Source organism: Macaca fascicularis, chromosome X (genome assembly GCF_037993035.2).
Source record: "Macaca fascicularis isolate 582-1 chromosome X, T2T-MFA8v1.1".
Classification (NCBI taxonomy): Eukaryota; Metazoa; Chordata; class Mammalia; order Primates; family Cercopithecidae; genus Macaca; species Macaca fascicularis.
In genome coordinates, this window is record NC_088395.1 from 1,195,001 (window position 1) to 1,214,879 (window position 19,879).

The window sequence follows — 19,879 nt, forward strand, 5'->3', positions numbered from 1 at the left end:
ACACCAGGCCCCATATATTTATTTAGAGACAGAGTCTCGCTCTGTCACCCAGGCTGGAGTGCAGTGGTGCCATCTCCGCTCCCTGCAACCTGCACCTCCCTCCCGGGTTCAAGCGATTCTCCTGCCTCAGCCTCCCTGGTAGCTGGGATTACAGGTGCCGCCACCACGCCCGGCTAATTTTTGTATTTTTAGTAGAGACGGAGTTTCACTGTGTTGGCCAGGCTGGTCTTGAACTCCTGACCTCAGGTGATCCACCTGCCTCAACCTCCCAAAGTGCTGGGATGACAGGTGCAAGCCAGTGCACTGAGCCTGTTTTTTATTTTGTTTTGTTTTGTGCTGTTTTCTTGTGTTTTCTTTTGTGTTTCTTTTTGTTTTGTTTTGTGGTTTTGTGGTTTTTTGTTTTGTTTTTTGTGTGTGTTTTTGTGTTTTTCTTTTGTGTTTTTGTGTTTTTTTGTTTCATGTTTTTGTGTGTTTGTTTTGTGCTTGTTTCTGTTTGTTTTGTGTTTGTGTTTTGTGTTTTTTTGTTTTATGTTTTTGTGTTTTCTTTCGTGTTGTTTTTCTGTTTTGGGTTTTTGTGTTTTGTGTTTGTTTTTGTTTTGTTTTGTGTTTTGTTTTTGTTTTTGTGTTTTTGTTTTGTGTTTTTGCGTTGTTTTCTGTTGTGTTTTTGTGTTTTTGTTTTGTGTTTTTGCGTTGTTTTGTGTTGTGTTTTTGTGTTTTTGGTTTTTTTTGTGCTTGTTTCTGTTTTGTTTTGTGTTTGTGTTTTTGTGTTTTTTTGTTTCATGTTTTGCTGTTTCTGTTTTGTGTTTTTGTTTTGTTTTGTGTTTTTGTTTTGTTTTGTGTTTGTTTTCATTTGTTTTGTGTTTTTGTGTTTTTTTGTTTCGTGTTTTGCTGTTTTTGTTTTGTGTTTTTGTTTTGTGTTTTTGTTTTGTGTTTGTTTTCGTTTGTTTTGTGTTTTTGTGTTTTTTTGTTTCGTGTTTTGCTGTTTTTGTTTTGTGGTGTTGTTTTGTGTTTGTTTTTGTTTTGTTTTGTGTCTTTGTGTTTTGTTTTGTTTTCCTGATTGCTCTCTGAACACTTTTTAATCTTGCAGGAGAAGGAGGGAGATCCAGTGTCCTTATTACATAGAAGACTCAGGAACCCACGTGGGATGCCACCTGGGTAACCTGTCAGGATTAACATCTCGCAATTACTTCCTGGTTAACGGAACCAGCCAAGAAATTGGCATCCAATTCTTCGATTCACTTTTGGACACAAAGAAAATAGGTGAGAATAACACATATGATTTTCCTATTGTTTATAGGTGAAATGGAATTTGCCTGAAAATCTGTGTAACTGAGGCCGGGTGCGGTGGCTCACACCTGTAATCCCAGCACTTTGGGAGGCCGAGGCGGGCCGATCACCTGAGATCGGGTGTTCCAGACCGGCCTGACCAACATGGGGAAACCCCATCTCTACTAAAAATTCAAAAATTAGCTGGGCGTGGTGGCGCGTGCCTGTAATCCCAGCTACTCGGGAGGCTGAGAAGAGTCACTTGAACGTAGGAGGTGGAGGTTGCAGTGAGGCGAGATTGTGCCCCTGCACTCCAGCTTGAGCGACAGAGCAACGTCTCAAAAATATATACATATATGCGTAACTTTGGTGCTGTAACAAATTACAACTGAGCTGATTTAACTTCCCTTTTTTTGAGGTATACTCTGTCACCCAGGCTGGAGCGCAGTGGTGAAATCTCAGCTCACTGCAATCTCCGCCCCCCAGGTTCAAGCGATTCTCCTGCCTCAGCCTCCTGAGTAGCTGGGATGACAGGCACCTGCCACCACACCCGGTTAATTTTTGTGTTTTTAGTAGAGACAGGGTTTCACCATCTTGGCCAGACCTGTCTGGAACTCCTAATCTCAGATGATCCACCGCCTCAGCCTCCCAAAGTACTGGGATTACAGGTGTCAGCCACCGCACCTGGCCTCTCTCTTTCTCTCCTTCTTTCTTTCCTTCTTTCCTGCCTGTGTTTCTTCTTTCCTTCCTTCCTTCCTTCCTTCCTTCCTTCCTTCCTTCTTTCCCTTCCTCCCTCCCTCCCTTCCTTCTCCCCTCCCTCTTTCCTTCCCTCCCTCTCTCCCTCCCTTCTTCCTTCTTTCCTTCTTCCTCTCCTCCCTTCTCCTTCTCTCCTTTCCTCCTTCCTTCCTCTTTTTCTTCATTTTTTCCTCACCAGCATTTCTTCGTGTCCCAGTGCCCCACTCCTGGCTGGCCTCTTGGAGCCAGCTCCATATGCCCACACACTCTCGTCTTCCCAAGCCCATCGCATCCCACCCATGGGCTCCTTCATCCCATTGGACGTTCCCGGCCTCTTCAGGCTCAGAACTGTCACAGGAGTGTGACTCCTGCTCCCCGAGCCCATCCCCACCTCCCACCGTGGACCCCCTGCCCCAGTGGGTATGTCTCCTGGACATGGTAGCTGCCCCACCTCCACCTGGACCCAGTGTAGACAGGAGGAGACCCTGCCCCACCTCCACCTGGACCCAGTGTAGACAGAGATGTCCCTACTCCACCTCCACCTGGACCCAGTGTAGACAAACAGGTGTCCCTACTCCACCTCCACCTGGACCCAGGATAGACAGGAGGAGACCCTGCCCCACCTCCACCTGGACCCAGTGTAGACAAACAGGTGTCCTACTCCACGTCCACCTGGACCCAGTGTAGACAGGAGGAGACTCTGCCCCACCTCCACCTGGACCCAGTGTAGACAGAGATGTCCCTACTCCACCTCCACCTGGGCCCAGTGTAGACAAACAGGTGTCCCTACTCCACCTCCACCTGGACCCAGGATAGACAGGAGGAGACCCTGCCCCACCTCCACCTGGACCCAGTGTAGACAAACAGGTGTCCGTACTCCACCTCCACCTGGACCCAGTGTAGACAAACAGGTGTCCCTACTCCACCTCCACCTGGACCCAGTGTAGACAGAAGGAGACCCTGTCCCACCTCCACCTGGACCCAGTGTAGACAGGAGGAGACCCTGCCCCACCTCCACCTGGACCCAGTGTAGACAAACAGGTGTCCGTACTCCACCTCCACCTGGACCCAGTGTAGACAAACAGGTGTCCCTACTCCACCTCCACCTGGACCCAGGATAGACAGGAGGAGACTCTGCCTCACCTCCACCTGGACCCAGTGTAGACAGGAGGAGACTCTGCACCACCTCCACCTGGACCCAGTGTAGACAGAGATGTCCCTACTCCACGTCCACCTGGACCCAGGATAGACAGGAGGAGACCCTGCCCCACCTCCACCTGGACCCAGTGTAGACAGGAGGAGACCCTGCACCACCTCCACCTGGACCCAGTGTAGACAGGAGGAGACCCTGCCCCACCTCCACCTGGACCCAGTGTAGACAAACAGGTGTCCGTACTCCACCTCCACCTGGACCCAGTGTAGACAAACAGGTGTCCCTACTCCACCTCCACATGGACCCAGTGTAGACAGGAGGAGACCCTGTCCCACCTCCACCTGGACCCAGTGTAGACAGGAGGAGACCCTGTCCCACCTCCACCTGGACCCAGTGTAGACAGGAGGAGACCCTGCCTCACCTCCACCTGGACCCAGTGTAGACAAACAGGTGTCCCTACTCCACCTCCACCTGGACCCAGGATAGACAGGAGGAGACTCTGCCTCACCTCCACCTGGACCCAGTGTAGACAGGAGGAGACTCTGCACCACCTCCACCTGGACCCAGTGTAGACAGAGATGTCCCTACTCCACGTCCACCTGGACCCAGGATAGACAGGAGGAGACCCTGCCCCACCTCCACCTGGACCCAGTGTAGACAGGAGGAGACCCTGCACCACCTCCACCTGGACCCAGTGTAGACAGGAGGAGACCCTGCCCCACCTCCACCTGGACCCAGTGTAGACAAACAGGTGTCCGTACTCCACCTCCACCTGGACCCAGTGTAGACAAACAGGTGTCCCTACTCCACCTCCACATGGACCCAGTGTAGACAGGAGGAGACCCTGTCCCACCTCCACCTGGACCCAGTGTAGACAGGAGGAGACCCTGTCCCACCTCCACCTGGACCCAGTGTAGACAGGAGGAGACCCTGCCTCACCTCCACCTGGACCCAGTGTAGACAAACAGGTGTCCTACTCCACCTCCACCTGGACCCAGTGTAGACAGGAGGAGACCCTGTCCCACCTCCACCTGGACCCAGTGTAGACAGGAGGAGACCCTGCCTCACCTCCACCTGGACCCAGTGTAGACAAAGAGGTGTCCGTACTCCACCTCCACCTGGACCCAGTGTAGACAGGAGGAGACCCTGTCCCACCTCCACCTGGACCCAGTGTAGACAGGAGGAGACCCTGTCCCACCTCCACCTGGACCCAGTGTAGACAAACAGGTGTCCTACTCCACGTCCACCTGGACCCAGTGTAGACAGGAGGAGACCCTGCCTCACCTCCACCTGGACCCAGTGTAGACAAACAGGTGTCCCTACTCCACGTCCATCTGGACCCAGTGTAGACAGGAGGAGACCCTGTCCCACCTCCACCTGGACCCAGTGTAGACAAACAGGTGTCCTACTCCACGTCCACCTGGACCCAGTGTAGACAGGAGGAGACCCTGCCTCACCTCCACCTGGACCCAGTGTAGACAAACAGGTGTCCCTACTCCACGTCCATCTGGACCCAGTGTAGACAGGAGGAGACCCTGTCTCACCTCCACCTGGACCCAGTGTAGACAGGAGGAGACCCTGCCCCACCTCCACCTGGACCCAGTGTAGACAGGAGGAGACCCTGCCCCACCTCCACCTGGACCCAGTGTAGATGAGAGGAGACTCTGCCCCACCTCCACCTGGACCCAGTGTAGACAGGACCTCTGGGGTTCAGGTGTGTATCCTGCACCCTCGTTCCAGAACGATTTAACCCGCCCGGTAACGTCACTGTACGCTGCAACACGACGCACTGCCTGGTACGGTGGAAACAGCCCAGGACCTATCAGAAGCTGTCGTACCTGGACTTTCAGTACCAGCTGGACGTCCACAGAAAGGTCGGTGAGAGATCCCCTGGGCCCGGGCATCAGGAGGGAGGCGCACGGGACACGCACACAGAGGAGCCTGGGAATCCGGGGAATGTGGCCTGGGGGAAGGATGGGTGGATGGTAAGCGGTGACCCTGGGGTGAATGCACTTCGGGGAGCAGAGGAAGCGGTGAGGAGCCTGTGGCCTGTGAAGCAACCTTGAAGGAAGTTGCAGGAGGATGGACAAGGATGATCCTGCAACCATGGAACCAGAAAGTGGACCCGGAGGTGTGGAGGGTGATGCAACAAGCAAGGGAGAGCCTCTGCTCCATCTGCAGCTGGACGCAGTGTAGACAGAAGGAGACCCGACCCCACCCCCACCTACCCTCAGTGTAGACAGCAGGAGACCCTGCCCCACGTCCACCTCCATCCAGTGTAGACAAGAGGAGATCTTGTCCCTCAACCACCTAGACCCAGTGTAGACAGGAAGACAACCTGCCCCACGTCCACCTCCATCCAGTGTACACAAGAGGAGATCTTGTCCCTCAACCACCTGGACCCAGTGTACACAGGAAGAGACCTGCCCCACGTCCACCTCCATCCAGTGTAGACAAGAGGAGATCTTGTGCCTCAACCACCTGGACCCAGTGTAGACAGAAGGACACCCTGCCCCACGTCCACCTCCATCCAGTGTAGACAAGAGGAGATCTGGTCCGTCAACCACCTGGACCCAGTGTAGACAGAAGGACACCCTGCCCCACGTCCACCTCCATCCAGTGTAGACAAGAGGAGATCTTGTCCCTCAACCACCTGGACCCAGTGTAGACAGGAAGACAACCTGCCCCACGTCCACCTCCATCCAGTGTACACAAGAGGAGATCTTGTCCGTCAACCACCTGGACCCAGTGTAGACAGAAGGACACCCTGCCCCACGTCCACCTCCATCCAGTGTACACAAGAGGAGATCTTGTCCGTCAACCACCTGGACCCAGTGTAGACAGAAGGACACCCTGCCCCACGTCCACCTCCATCCAGTGTAGACAAGAGGAGATCTTGTCCCTCAACCACCTGGACCCAGTGTAGACAGGAAGACAACCTGCCCCACGTCCACCTCCACCCAGTGTAGACAAGAGGAGATCTTGTCCCTCAACCACCTGGACCCAGTGTAGACAGGAAGAGGCCTGCCCCACGTCCACCTCCACCCAGTGTAGATAAGAGGAGATCTTGTCCCTCAACCACCTGGACCCAGTGTAGACAGGAAGAGGCCTGCCCCACGTCCACCTCCATCCAGTGTAGACAAGAGGAGATCTTGTCCCTCAACCACCTGGACCCAGGGTAGACAGAAGGACACCCTGCCCCACGTCCACCTCCATCCAGTGTACACAAGAGGAGATCTTGTCCCTCAACCACCTGGACCCAGTGTAGACAGGAAGAGACCTGCCCCACGTCCACCTCCACCCAGTGTAGACAAGAGGAGATCTTGTCCCTCAACCACCTGGACCCAGTGTAGACAGGAAGACAACCTGCCCCACGTCCACCTCCACCCAGTGTAGACAAGAGGAGATCTTGTCCCTCAACCACCTGGACCCAGTGTAGACAGGAAGAGGCCTGCCCCACGTCCACCTCCATCCAGTGTGGACAAGAGGAGATCTTGTCCCACAACCACCTAGACCCAGTGTAGACAGGAAGAGGCCTGCCCCACGTCCACCTCCATCCAGTGTACACAAGAGGAGATCTTGTCCCTCAACCACCTAGACCCAGTGTAGACAGGAAGACAACCTGCCCCACGTCCACCTCCATCCAGTGTAGACAAGAGGAGATCTTGTCCCTCAACCACCTGGACCCAGTGTAGACAGGAAGACAACCTGCCCCACATCTACCTCCATCCAGTGTAGACAAGAGGAGATCTTGTCCCTCAACCACCTGGACCCAGTGTAGACAGGAAGAGGCCTGCCCCACGTCCACCTCCACCCAGTGTAGACAAGAGGAGATCTTGTCCCACAACCACCTAGACCCAGTGTAGACAGGAAGAGACCTGCCCCACGTCCACGTCTATCCAGTGTAGACAAGAGGAGATCTTGTCCCTCAACCACCTGGACCCAGTGTAGACAGGAAGAGGCCTGCCCCACGTCCACCTCCACCCAGTGTAGACAAGAGGAGATCTTGTCCCTCAACCACCTGGACCCAGTATAGGCAAGGAGAGCCTACTTCATGTCTACCTGGATGCAGTGTAGACAGAACACCCTACCCCAAGGCCAGTGGGATCTTTGTGGATGGATTACAGGAGGATATCTGGCCAGGAAGAATTCTGTGTTTGCAGCTCCTCATCCTACCTGTCTTGTAGATTTGGGGTTTGTGGAGGGAGACCTGCCTGCCACTCTGCAGGGACTCTTTTTCCATTCGGTGCCCACACCAAGGGAGACACTGTGTGAACCATGTAAAGTGTTTTAGAAATGGGAACAGTGAGCCTTGTATTGTGTTTTGTTTTGTTTCTAGAATATGCAGCCTGGCACTGAAAACCTACCGGTAAGTGAAACCACGGACCCTACGGACGACCCTCCGTGTAACCCTACAGTCCCCTACTCACCACCCCTATTGTAACCTTACAGTCCCCTACTCACCACACCTAGTGTAACCCTACAGTCCCCTACTCACCACACCTAGTGTAACCCTACAGTCCCCCACAGAATACCTCCAGCATAACCCTACAGTCCCCTACTCACCACACCTAGTGTAACCCTACAGTCCTCTATTCATGACCCCTACAGTCCCCTACTGATGACCTCCAGCGTAACCCTACAGTCCCCTACTCACCACACTTGGTGTAATCCTATAGTCCCCTACTCACGACCCCTGCAGTCCCCTACCTATGACCCCTGGCATAACCCTACAGTCCCCTACTCACCACCCTGGCAGAACCCTACAGTCCCCTACTCACGACCTGTACAGTCCCCTACCTACCACACCTAGCGTAACCGTACAGTCCCCTACCCATGACCTGTGGCGTAACCCTACAGTCCCCTACTCACAACCCCTACAGTCCCCTACTTATGACCCCTGGCGTAACCCTACAGTTTCCTACTCACCACTCTGGCGGAACCGTACAGTCCCCTACTCATGACCCGTACAGTCCCCTACTTACCACACCTAGTGTAACCATACAGTCCCCTACCCATGACCTCTGGCGGAACCCTACCGTCCCCTACTCATGACCCCTAGTGTAACACTGTACAGTCCCCTGCCCATGACCCCCTGGCGTAACCCGACTGTCTCCTACTCATGATCCCTAGCATAACCCTACAGGACCCCCGGCGTAACCCTACGGTCTACCCATGACCTATGTCTGCCTGGACCCAGTGTAGACAGGAGAAGACCCCGCCCCACCTCCACCTAGACCCAGTGTAGACAAGAAGGAGAGCCTGCCCCACGTCTACCTGGATCCAGTGTAGACAGGAGAATACTCTGTCCCACATACGGTTGAACCACTCACAACCCTAGTGTCACCCTACAGTCCCCTATTCACGAACCCAGCGGGACCCTACAGTGTAGGTTTACGGGACTCTTACTGCCAGTGTTACCCAGGGGTGGACAGGATGGGGCGTGACCCTGAACCAGAGGAGAAGATCTCACATGCGTGAGGGCCCTCTCGAAGTTCTTACTGGGCTGGATCCGCTCTTGGCCTCAACCTTCATGTCCCAACGGTTGGAATATTAATGCTCAGCCCGTTCTACTGATTTTCCCATTTTATTCCTCTTTCTTCTGAGTGGGTTAAGAATATATTCCAGTGACTGTCTAAGGAGACTATGTCTCCCTCTAAAATGCTTTTAGACTGAGTTCTGTTGCCGGATATTTACCAAGTCTCCTGGCCACTCCGACCCTCAGTATCCTCCTCTGTCCAACGACTATGCTGGACTTGGGGATCTTAACATCCCTTGCTAAACTATCCGTCTGAAGGTCTGTTAAGTTCCTGAATCATTTATTCATGTGTGTATTTACTTTTGAGACGGAGTCTCGCTCTGTCTCCCAGGCTGGAGTGCAGTGGTGCAATCTTGGCTCACTGCAACCTCCACCTCCCAGGTTCAAGCGATTCTCCTGCCTCAGCTTCCCTAGTAGCTGGGACTACAGGCACCTGCCACCACACCTGGCCAACAATTTTTGCTTCAAAAAATAAAATTTTAGCCGGTCACGGTGGCTCATGCCTGTCATCCCAGCATCTTGGGAGGCTGAGGCGTGCAAATCACTTGAGGTCAGGAGTTCAAGACCAGCCCGGCCAACGTGGAGAAATCCTGTCTCTACTAAAAATATAAAAATTACCCATGCCTGGTGGCAGGTGCCTGTAATCCCAGCTACACGGGAGGCTGAGGCAGGAGAATGGCTTGAACCCAGGAGGTGGAGGCAGGAGAATTGCTTGAACCCAGGAGGCGGAGGTTGTGGTGAGCCCAGATCATGCCAATGCACTCCAGCCTGGGTGACAGAGCGCGAGTCTGTCTAGAATAGAATAGAATAGAATAGAATAGACTGGACTAGAATAGAATAGACTAGACTAGACTAGACTAGACTAGACTAGACTAGAATAGACTAGACTAGAATAGAATAGACTAGACTAGAATAGAATAGACTAGAATAGACTAGAATAGAATAGACTAGAATAGACTAGACTAGACTAGAATAGAATAGAATAGACTAGAATAGAATAGAATAGAATAGACTGGACTGGACTGGACTAGACTAGAGTGGACTAGACTAGAATAGAATAGACTAGAATAGAACAGAATAGACTAGAATAGACTAGACTAGACTAGAATAGACTAGAATAGAATAGAATAGAATAGAATAGAATAGAATAGAATAGAATGGACTGGACTGGACTGGACTAGACTAGACTAGACTAGACTAGAATAGAATAGACTAGACTAGAATAGACTAGACTAGACTAGAATAGAATAGAATAGAATAGAATAGAATAGAATAGAATAGAATAGAATAGAAAAATAAAATACCTACATCACCCAAATTTTCGTAAGTTGTCTGCCATCCAAATACTAATGAGACTTGACTCTGGTTAGCTTCCAAGACTTGATCAGAGCAGGTGCATTCAAAATGGTAGGAAAAAAAAGAAAAAAAAGGAGAAAAAAATTTAAAAGATAGAAGAATGAAAAAAGACAGCCTTTTCCTCCACGCGAAGACACCGATCTCTAACTTTCTTTCTTCCTCCCAAGATCAATGTTTCTGGTGATCTGGAAAATAGATACAACTTTCCAAGCTCTGAACCCAGAGCGAAACATGCTGTGAAGATCAGAGCTGCAGACGTCCGCATCCTGAACTGGAGTTCCTGGAGTGAAGCCGCTGAATTTGGTAAGCGCTGGGCGGAGGTAAGGGATGTCTGTGCCGTCTGCCAACACCTTGGAGCAGGCACAGAGGTCAGCGGCTCTGCCCTGGGTGCTGAGATTGAGTTAAGAACATCACTTGGAATAGCGTCAGGCTCTGAGTTTATCGCTGAGGCTAGAAAGAAGGAGGGGATCTCGTGCTTGGTCCCGCAACATTGCTTTGCTGATGTTTTTTCAGGATGGTTGAGCTACGCTCCCTTAATAACCAGAGAAGAGCCGGGCATGGTGGCTCACGCCTGTCATCCCAGCACTTTGGGAGGCCGAGGCAGGTGGATCACTGGAGGTCGGGAGTTTGAGACCAGCCTGGCCAACATGGTGAAACCCCGTCTCTACTAAAAATACAGAAACTCGGCCGGGCGCGGTGGCTCACACCTGTCATCCCAGCGCTTTGGGAGGCTGAGGCGGGCGGATCACCGGAGGTCAGGAATTTGAGACCAGCCTGACCAACATGGTGAAACCCCGTCTCTACTAAAAATACAAAAAATCAGCCAGATGGGCCGGGCGCTGTGGCTCACGCCTGTCATCCCAGCACTTTGGGAGGCCGAGGCAGGCGGATCACGAGGTCAGGAGTTCGAGACCAGCCTGGCCAACATGGTGAAACCCCGTCTCTACTAAAAATACAAAATTAGCCAGGTGTGGTGGCTCACACATGTAATCCCAGCACTTTGGGAGGCCGAGGAGGGAGAATTACTGGAGGTCAGGAGTTTGAGATCAGCCTGGCCAACATCGTGAAACCCCGTCTCTACTAAAAATACAAAATTAGCCAGGAGTGGTGGCAGGTGCCTGTAGTCCCAGCTACTCGGGAGGCTGAGGCAGGAGAATGGCGTGAACCCAGGAGATGGAGTTTGCAGTGAACCGAGATCGCACCACTGCACTCCAGCCTGGGTGACAGAGCGAGACTCTGTCTCAAAAAAAAAAAAAAGAAGGAGGTGGTCTCATACTCATACAGGGTCATGCAATATTGCTTTGCTGGTGTTTTTTTTTTTTTTCAGGACGAATGAGCTAGGCTCCCTTCAGAGCCAGAGGACAACCCCACTGACAGCCCTCCTAAAGCCCCCCTCCCTCTGCCCCACTGGGAAATAGTCAGTCTTCGTCCACTCAAACCATCACCATTCTGGCTCTCTGGCCATGGGGAAGCTCTCTCCCTCTTTTTTTTATTTTTTATTTTTTGAGACAGAGTAATGACGTGGTCTCAGCTCACTGCAATCTCCACCTCCCGGGTGCAAGCGATTCTCCTGCCTCAGTCTCCCGAGTAGCTGGGATGACAGGCACTCACCACCACGCCACGCTAATTTTGTATTTTTAGTAGAGACGGGGTTTCTCCATGTTGGTCAAGCTGGTCTCGAACTCCCGACCTCAGGTGATCCGCCCGCCTCGGCCTCCCAAAGTGCTGGGATGGCAGGCGTGAGCCACCGCGCCCGGCCAGGGAACCTCTCTTCAAAGCCAGGTCTGGGCTGCCCGGGAGGTACAGGGCTATGCTTTTCTCTGAAGATGATTTTGAGGGCTCCAAATTGCAAAGGGAAGAGGATATTGAGAAGTACATGGTTTTCACCTCGACAAAGGGGACAGAGGAAAAAATCTGGGGAATGGGCATTATACATCAGATGACACGGACAAAACGGGATACAGGGGTGATCAGAGGTGTGTCTGGTGGGCCGGACTGACTGCACCTCTAAGAAATGTGTGTGTTTGTTTACTTTTTGGTTTTTGAGGTAGAGTCTCACTCTGTTACCCAGCCCAGAGTACAGTGGCGTGATCTCGGCTCACTGCAGGCTCCACCTCCCAGGTTCCAGCGATTCTCCTGCCTCAGACTCCCGAGTGGATGGGATGACAGGCACCTGCCACCACGCCTGCCTAATTTTGTATTTTTTTTTTTAGTAGAGACGGGGTTTCACCCTGTTGGCCAGGCTGGTCTTGAACTCCTGGCCTCAGATGATCCGCCCGCCTCGGCCTCCCAAAGTGCTGGGATGACAGGCGTAAGCCACGGCAGCTGGCCCAATTTTTGTATTTTTATTTTATTTTATTTTATTTTATTTTATTTTTATTTTTTTTGAGACGGAGTCTCAAAAAAAGCCTGGCTCTGTCGCCCAGGCTGGAGTGCAGTGGCCGGATCTCAGCTCACTGCAAGCTCCGCCTCCCGGGTTCATGCCATTCTCCTGCCTCAGCCTCCCGAGTAGCTGGGACTACAGGCACCTGCCACCTCGCCCGACTAGTTTTTTGTATTTTTAGTAGAGACAGGGTTTCACCATGTTAGCCAGGATGGTCTCGATCTCCTGACCTCGTGATCCGCCCGACTTGGCCTCCCAAAGTGCTGGGATGACAGGCGTGAGCCACGGCGCCCAGCCCAATTTTTGTATTTTTAGTAGAGACGGGGTTTCACCGTGGTGACCAGGCTGGTCTCGAACCCCTGACCTCAAGTGATCCGCCCACCTCGGCCTCCCAAAGTGCTGGGATGACAGATGTGAGCCACCTCGCCCGGCCCGTGGCAGTGAAGTTCTAACAGCTCACCACGAATTTCCCTGTGGGTAAAACATGACACAGGCGGGTGGCCTTTCATCTCCAAGCCATCTTGTTTAGGAACCATAAAAAAGGTGGAGGCAGCTTTGCTCGACCCAGTTCTCAGCTTCACTGTTCCCTGTGGCTAAATGCATCTGGAGTCATGAAGAAATTTAATTTCCTTTCACACGTCCATCAGCCATTCACCGTGGACGCATACGTGTGTGTCTCTCTAGGCTCCGACGAACGAAATCCCAGCTCTGTGCACATTTACGTGCTCCTGATCCTGGGAACCCTTGTCTGTGGCCTTGTCTTCGGCTTCCTCTTTAAAAGGTAACGTGTGAAACCCCTGGGCATCCCCCAGGCAACCATGCCAGGTCGCGAGAAAAGCGCTTTCTCCAAAGTCGGTCTCTGTCTCTGAGAAAGAGAAACACAGCCTTGGCCGGGTGCGGTGGCTCACGCCCGTCATCCCAGCACTTTGGGAGGCCGAGGCGGGCGGATCACCTGAGGTCGGGAGTTCGAGACCAGCCTGACCAACACGGTGAAACCCCGTCTCTACTAAAAATACAAAAATTAGCCGGGCGTGGTGGCAGGTGCCTGTAATCCCAGCTACTCAGGAGGCTGAAGTAGGAGAATCGCTTGAACCCGGGAGGTGGAGGTTGCAGTGAGCTGAGATTGCTCCACTGCACTCTGGCCTGGGCAACAGAGCAAGACTCCATCTCAAAAAAAAAAGAAATCACCAAATGACAAACATCTTAAGGAACTAGGCCAGGCGTGGTGTCTCACGCCTGTCATCCCAGCACTTTGGGAGGCTGAGATGGGCGGATCACCTGAGGTCAGGAGTTTGAGACCAGCCTGGCCAACGTGGGGAAACCCCATCTGTACTGAAAATACAAAATTAGCCGGACGTGGTGGCACGTTCCTGTCGTCCCAGCTACTCAGGAGGCTGAAGTAGGAGAATCGCTTGAACCCGGGAGGTGGAGGTTGCAGTGAGCTGAGATTGCACCACTGCACTCTGGCCTGGGCAACAGAGCAAGACTCCATCTCAAAAAAAAAAAGAAATCACCAAATGACAAACATCTTAAGAAACTAGGCCAGGCGTGGTGTCTCACGCCTGTCATCGCAGCACTTTTGGAGGCTGAGGCAGGCGGATCACCTGAGGTCAGGAGTTTGAGACCAGCCTGACCAACATGGGGAAACCCCATCTCTACTAAAAATACAAAATTAGCCTGGCGTGGTGGCAGGTGCCTGTCATCCCAGCTACTCAGGAGGCTGAGGCAGGAGAATCGCTTGAGCCCAGGAGGTGGAGGTTGCAGTGAGCTGAGATCGCACCACCGCACTCCAGCCTGGGCGACAGAGCGAGACTCCATCTCAAAACAAACACACACAGAGTAACCCACCTCCAACCCAGGAACCATGCTCTTCAAGGCTGGTGGGATCAAGGCAGGCGTTTCCCCTCTGGAGCTCAGCCCTTCAACACCAGGGACCTCAGAGTCCGTGAAGCTGCCCACAGCTGACTCTGCCTGTTCCATTTCCATCCCTGTGCCCGAGGGGCTGGGGAAGATTCTAGAAAGATTCCCTATGAGCATCACTGTGTATTCTTTTTTTTTTTTTTTTTTTTTTTTTTTTGAGACGGAGTCTTGCTCTGTAGCCCAGGCTGGAGTGCAGTGGCCGGATCTCAGCTCACTGCAAGCTCCGCCTCCCGGGTTCCCGCCATTCTCCTGCCTCAGCCTCCGGAGTAGCTGGGACCACAGGCGCCGCCACCGCGCCCGGCTAGTTTTTTTTTTTTTTGTATTTTCAGTAGAGACGGGGTTTCACTGTGTTAGCCAGGATGGTCTCGATCTCCTGACCTCGTGATCCGCCCGTCTCGGCCTCCCAAAGTGCTGGGATTACAGGCTTGAGCCACCGCGCCCGGCCAACACTGTGTATTCTTGTAGGATCTCCTGTTTCCTGAGTTCCGTTTGTTTGTTTGTTGGTTTGTTTGTTTGTTTGAGGCAGAGTCTTGCTCTGTCGCCCAGGCTGGAGTGCAGTGACGTGATCTCGGCTCACTGCAACCTCCACCTCCCGGGTTCAAGCGATTCTCCTGCCTCAGCCTCCCGAGTAGCTGGGATGACAGGTGTGCGCCACGATACTCAGCTAATTTTTGTATTTGGAATAGAGATGGGGTTTCACCAGGTTGGCCAGGCTGGTCTCGAACTCCGGACATCAAGTGATCCGCCCGCCTCGGCCTCCCGAAGTTCTGGGATCACAGGCGTGAGCCACCGCTTTCTCTTCTTTTCTTTTCTTTTCTTTGTTTTTCTCTCTCTTTCTTTTCTTTCCTTCTTCCCTTCTTTCCTTCCTTCCTTCCTTCCTTTCTTTTTCTCTCTCTCTCTTTCTCTTTCTTTCTTTCTTCTTTCTTTTCTTTTCTTTTCTTTTCTTTTCTTTCTTTTTCTTGAGATGGAGTCTCGCTCTGTCACCAGGCTGGAGGGCAGTGGTACAACCTTGGCTCACTGCAACCTCCACCTCCTGGGTTCAAGCGATTCTCCTGCCTCAGCCTCCCGAGTAGCTGGGATGACAGGTGTGCACCACAATACTCGGCTAATTTTTGTATTTTTAGTAGAGATGGGGTTTCAGCATGTTGGCCAGGCTGGTCTCAAACTCTTGACCTCAAGTGATCCACCCGCCTCAGCCCCCCAAGGTGCTGGGATTACAGGCGTGAGCCACCGCGCCCGGCCTGGTTCCTTAAGATTGTTAAGATTGTTGTCATTTGGTGATTCTTTTTTTTTTTTTTTTTTTTGAGACGGAGTCTTGCTCTGTCGCCCAGGCTGGAGTGCAGTGGTGCAATCTCGGCTCATTGCAAGCTCCACCTCCCGGGTTCAAGCAATTCTCCTGCCTCAGCCTCCTGAGTAGCTGGGGTTTGCAGGTGTGCACCACCATGCCCGGCTAATTTTTCTATTTTTAGTAGAAACGGGGTTTCACCATTTGGCCAGGATGGTCTCAAACGCTTGACCTCAAGTGATCCACCTGCCTCAGCCTCCCAAAGTGCTGGGATGACAGGCGTGAGCCGCCACACCTGGCCTAGTTCCTTAAGATTTTCATCATTTGGTGATTCTTTCTTTTTTTAATTTTTTTTCTTGAGATGGAGTCTCGCTCTGTCGCCCAGGCTGGAGTGCAGTGGTGCGATCTCGGCTCACTGCAAACTCCGTCTCCTGGGTTCACGCCATTCTCCTGCCTCAGCCTCCTGAGTAGGTGGGATTACAGGTGTGCAGCATGATAACCAGCTAATTTTTGTATTTTTAGTAGAGACGGGATTTCAGCATGTTGGTCAGGCTGGTCTCGAACTCTTGACCTCAAGTGATCCACCCGCCTCAGCCCCCCAAAGTGCTGAGATGACAGGCGTGAGCCGCCGCGCCTGGCCTAGTTCCTTAAGATTTTCATCATCTGGTGATTCTTAGTGAAGTTGTTCTGCGTAGTTGAGCGCAGATGCCCCGCGCGCAGCATCCCTCGGCACACGGCGTCGATGTACCAGGAACTCTGGTACCCTGGCGTTCTCTCCACACTTTCTCTCTGTGTCTCAGGTTCTTTAGGATACAGAGACTGTTCCCGCCAGTCCCACAGATCAAAGACAAACTGAATGATAACCATGAAGTGGAAGATGAGGTAGGTAGAGGGCGGGCGGAACGGTGACCTGGGAGGGAAAGCAGGGAACGGGGAGTGTGGGACACGGCCTCTGAGTGTTGACTGTCTTGCTTCTTCACCAGCTTCGCCACGGGTGTGGTTGGAATCTGTATCCCGCTCCTGGGACTTCTCCCAGGTTGAGATCAGGGTCTCTCCCGGGTTGGAGTCAGGGTCCTCTCTGTGAGCTCCATCAGGAGAAATTGAGTCAGGCTGGTGGTCAAAACAAGGAAGAGAAGATGGTAGTGATGAGCCGGGCGCAGTGGCTCAGGCCTGTCATCCCAGCACTTGCGGAGGTTGAGGCAGGTGGATCACGTGAGGCCAGAAGTTCGAGACCAGCCTGGCCAACATGGTGAAACCGTGTCTCTGCTAAAAATACAAAAAGTAGCCGGGCGTGGTGGTGCACGCCTGTAATCCCAGCTACTCGGGAGACTGAGGCAGGAGAATGACTCGAACCCAGGAGGCAGGGGTTGCAGTGAGCCGAGATCGCACCACCGCACTCCAGCCTGGGTGACAGAGTGAGACTCCGTCTCAAAAGAAAAAAGAAGGTAGAGAGGAGAGGCAGAAATAAAGAGACAAGAGAGGCAGAGAAAGAGGGAGACACACAGAGAGAGAAACAGAGAGAGGGAGGGAGAAAAGGGAGAAGGAAAGAGAGAGAGAGAGACAGAGAGGAACACAGAGATATACGAAGAGAAAAACACCATCAGAGAGACAGAGATGGAGAAACAAAGACAGACAAACATAAAGAACAGGCAGGGGCCAGGCACGGTGGCTCGCACCTGTCATCCCAGCACTCTGGGAGGCCGAGGCGGGAGGATCACTTGAGGTCGGGAGTTCGAGACCAGCCTGGCCAACATGGAGAAACCTCATCTCTACTAAAATTACAAAAACTAGCCGGGTGTGGCGGCGCACGCCTGTAATCCCAGCTACTCGGGAGGCTGAGGCAGGAGAATCATTTGAACCCGGGAGGCGGAGCTTGCAGTGAGCCATGATCACACCATTACAGTCCAACCTGGGCGACAAGAGCGAGACTTTATATCAAGAAACAAACAAACAAACAAAAACAAACAAAAAAAACATCACCAACCCCAGCAGGGAGAGGAGAGAGACAAAGACAGAGAGACAGAGAGACAGAGAGAGAGGGAGACGGACAGATAGAGACAGGGACAAAGAGAAAAAGAAACAGAGAGAGAAAGACATAGGTGGACTCGGAGAGCGGAGAGAGAGCGAGAGACACACACAAAGAGAGACCAAGGGATGGGAGTGGAAGAGAGACACATAGGGAGGAAAGAGACAGAGAGGGAGACAGAGAAAAGAGACACAGAGACTGAGAGAGACACGGAAGACAGAGAAATGATACCTGGTCTCAGCGAGAGCCCAGAGAGGGTGAACAAGGGCAAGGAACTGCGTGACGTGCACCCCGAAACCCCATGAACGGTCCTCTCCCACCCGCCTCTCTCTGCCTCAGGGACTGCGTCTCATGTTGCGGTAAAAGCCGGCAGGCTGGAAAGTCAGGCCAGAGCTGATGCTGCATTCCAGGGGCAGAACCTTCCGGCATTCTCAGAGTAGGAGATGTCATTTTAAAAAAGGAAATAAAACTCTTGTCCGGGGAACCCCAGCTTTGATCCTTTAGACCTTGGACGAGTTAGATGAGGCCCACCCTGCTCATTTGGACCTTCGACTGATTAGATGAGGCCCACCTAGATACCTTCAACTGATTAGATGAGGCCCACTTATATACCTTCGACTGATTAGATGAGGCCCACCTATATACCTTCGACTGATTAGATGAGGCCCGCCCTTCCCCCAATATACCTTCAGCTGATTAGATGAGGCCCGCCTGTCCGCCTTTAGGCCTTCAACTGATTAGATGAGGCCCACCCTTCCGTTTTAGGCCTTTGACTGATTAGATGAGGTCCACCCTTCCCCTTTAGACCTTCAACTGATTAGATGATGCCTACCCTTCTCCTTTAGACCTTCAGCTTATTAATTAGATGAGGCCCACCCTTCCTCTTTAGACTTTCGACTGAGTAGATGAGGCCCACCCTTCCCCCTTTAGGCCTTCAACTGATTAGATGAGGCCCACTCTTCCCCTTAAAACTTTCAACTGATTAGATGAGGCCCACCCTCCCCTTTAGACCTTTGATGAGGCCCACCCTTCTCTCTTTAGACCTTTGACTGATTAGACCATGCCCCCCTTCCCCTTTAGGCCTTCAACTGATTAGATGAGGCCCACCCTTCCCCTTTAAACCTTCAACTGATTAGCTGAGGCCCACCCTCCCCCTTTAGACCTTTGATTAGATGAGGCCCACCCTTCTCTCTTTAGACCTTTGACTGATTAGACCATGCCCCCCTTCCCCTTTAGGCCTTCAACTGATTAGATGAGGCCCACCCTTCCCTTTTAGACCTTCAACTGATTAGATGAGGCCCACCCTTCCCCTTTAGACCTTTGATTAGATGAGGCCCACCCTTCTCTCTTTAGACCTTTGACTGATTAGACCATGCCCCCTCTTTGCCTTTAGGCCTTCAACTGATTAGATGAGGCCCACCTGTCCCCCTTTAGACCTTCGACTGATTACATGAGACCCACCCTTCCCCCTTTTAGCCCTTCATCTGATTACATAAGGCCCACCCTTCCCCCTTTAAACCTTCAACTGACTAGATGAGGCCCACCCTTCCCCCTTTAAACCTTCAACTGACTAGATGAGGCCCACCCTTCCCCCTTTAGACCTTCAGCTGATTACACGAGACCCACCCTTCCCCCTTTAGACCTTCAACTGATTAAATGAGGCCCACCCCTCCCGTTTAGACCTTCAACTGATTAATTGAGGCCCACCCTGCCCCTTTAGACCTTCAACTGATTAGACCATGCCCACCCTTCCCCTTTAGACCTTTCACTAATTAGATGAGGCCCACCCTTCTCCTTTAGACCTTCAGCTTATTAATTAGATAAGGCCCACCCTTCCCCTTTAGACCTTCGACTGATTAGATGAGGCCCACCCACATTCTCTAGTCCAATCTTTTTTCCTGGGAATCAGCTGACTGTGAACTTCACATCTACAAAGCACCTTCGTCGCAGCCCCTGAGTCAGGGTTTGATTCAATAACTGGGGACTGTAGCCTAGTCCCCGAGTCACAGGGACATGTCATTGGTGCCGGATATCCGAGACAGAGACCAAGAGATGAAAGAGAAACAGGGAGACTGAACCCAACAGAGGCAGACACACAGGAAGACGGAAATAGAGAGAGACTCAGAGATGGGGGTAGAAGATGGTGAGAGGGGGAGGAAAGAGAGACAGAGAGGGAGACAGAGAAAAGAGGCAAAGAGACAGACTCAACAGCAAGA

The 19,879-nt window shown here is 52.3% G+C and overlaps 1 protein-coding gene across 6 annotated transcripts in view; it reads left to right on the forward strand.

The window, feature by feature from the left end:
* LOC141406888 (granulocyte-macrophage colony-stimulating factor receptor subunit alpha-like) overlaps positions 1-19,879 on the forward strand; it is a 41,433-nt gene that overhangs the window by 20,153 nt on the left and 1,401 nt on the right. For 5 of the 6 annotated variants that reach the window (XM_074029476.1, XM_074029479.1, XM_074029475.1 and 2 more), the window contains 6 exons: positions 1,088-1,260; positions 4,895-5,028; positions 7,494-7,523; positions 10,217-10,352; positions 13,117-13,213; positions 16,438-16,519. In XM_074029476.1, the coding sequence (XP_073885577.1) occupies positions 1,088-1,260; positions 4,895-5,028; positions 7,494-7,523; positions 10,217-10,352; positions 13,117-13,213; positions 16,438-16,519 (652 nt within the window). The remainder of the gene's footprint in view (positions 1-1,087; positions 1,261-4,894; positions 5,029-7,493; positions 7,524-10,216; positions 10,353-13,116; positions 13,214-16,437; positions 16,520-19,879) is intronic. The other variant, XM_074029478.1, reaches the window with a different exon arrangement.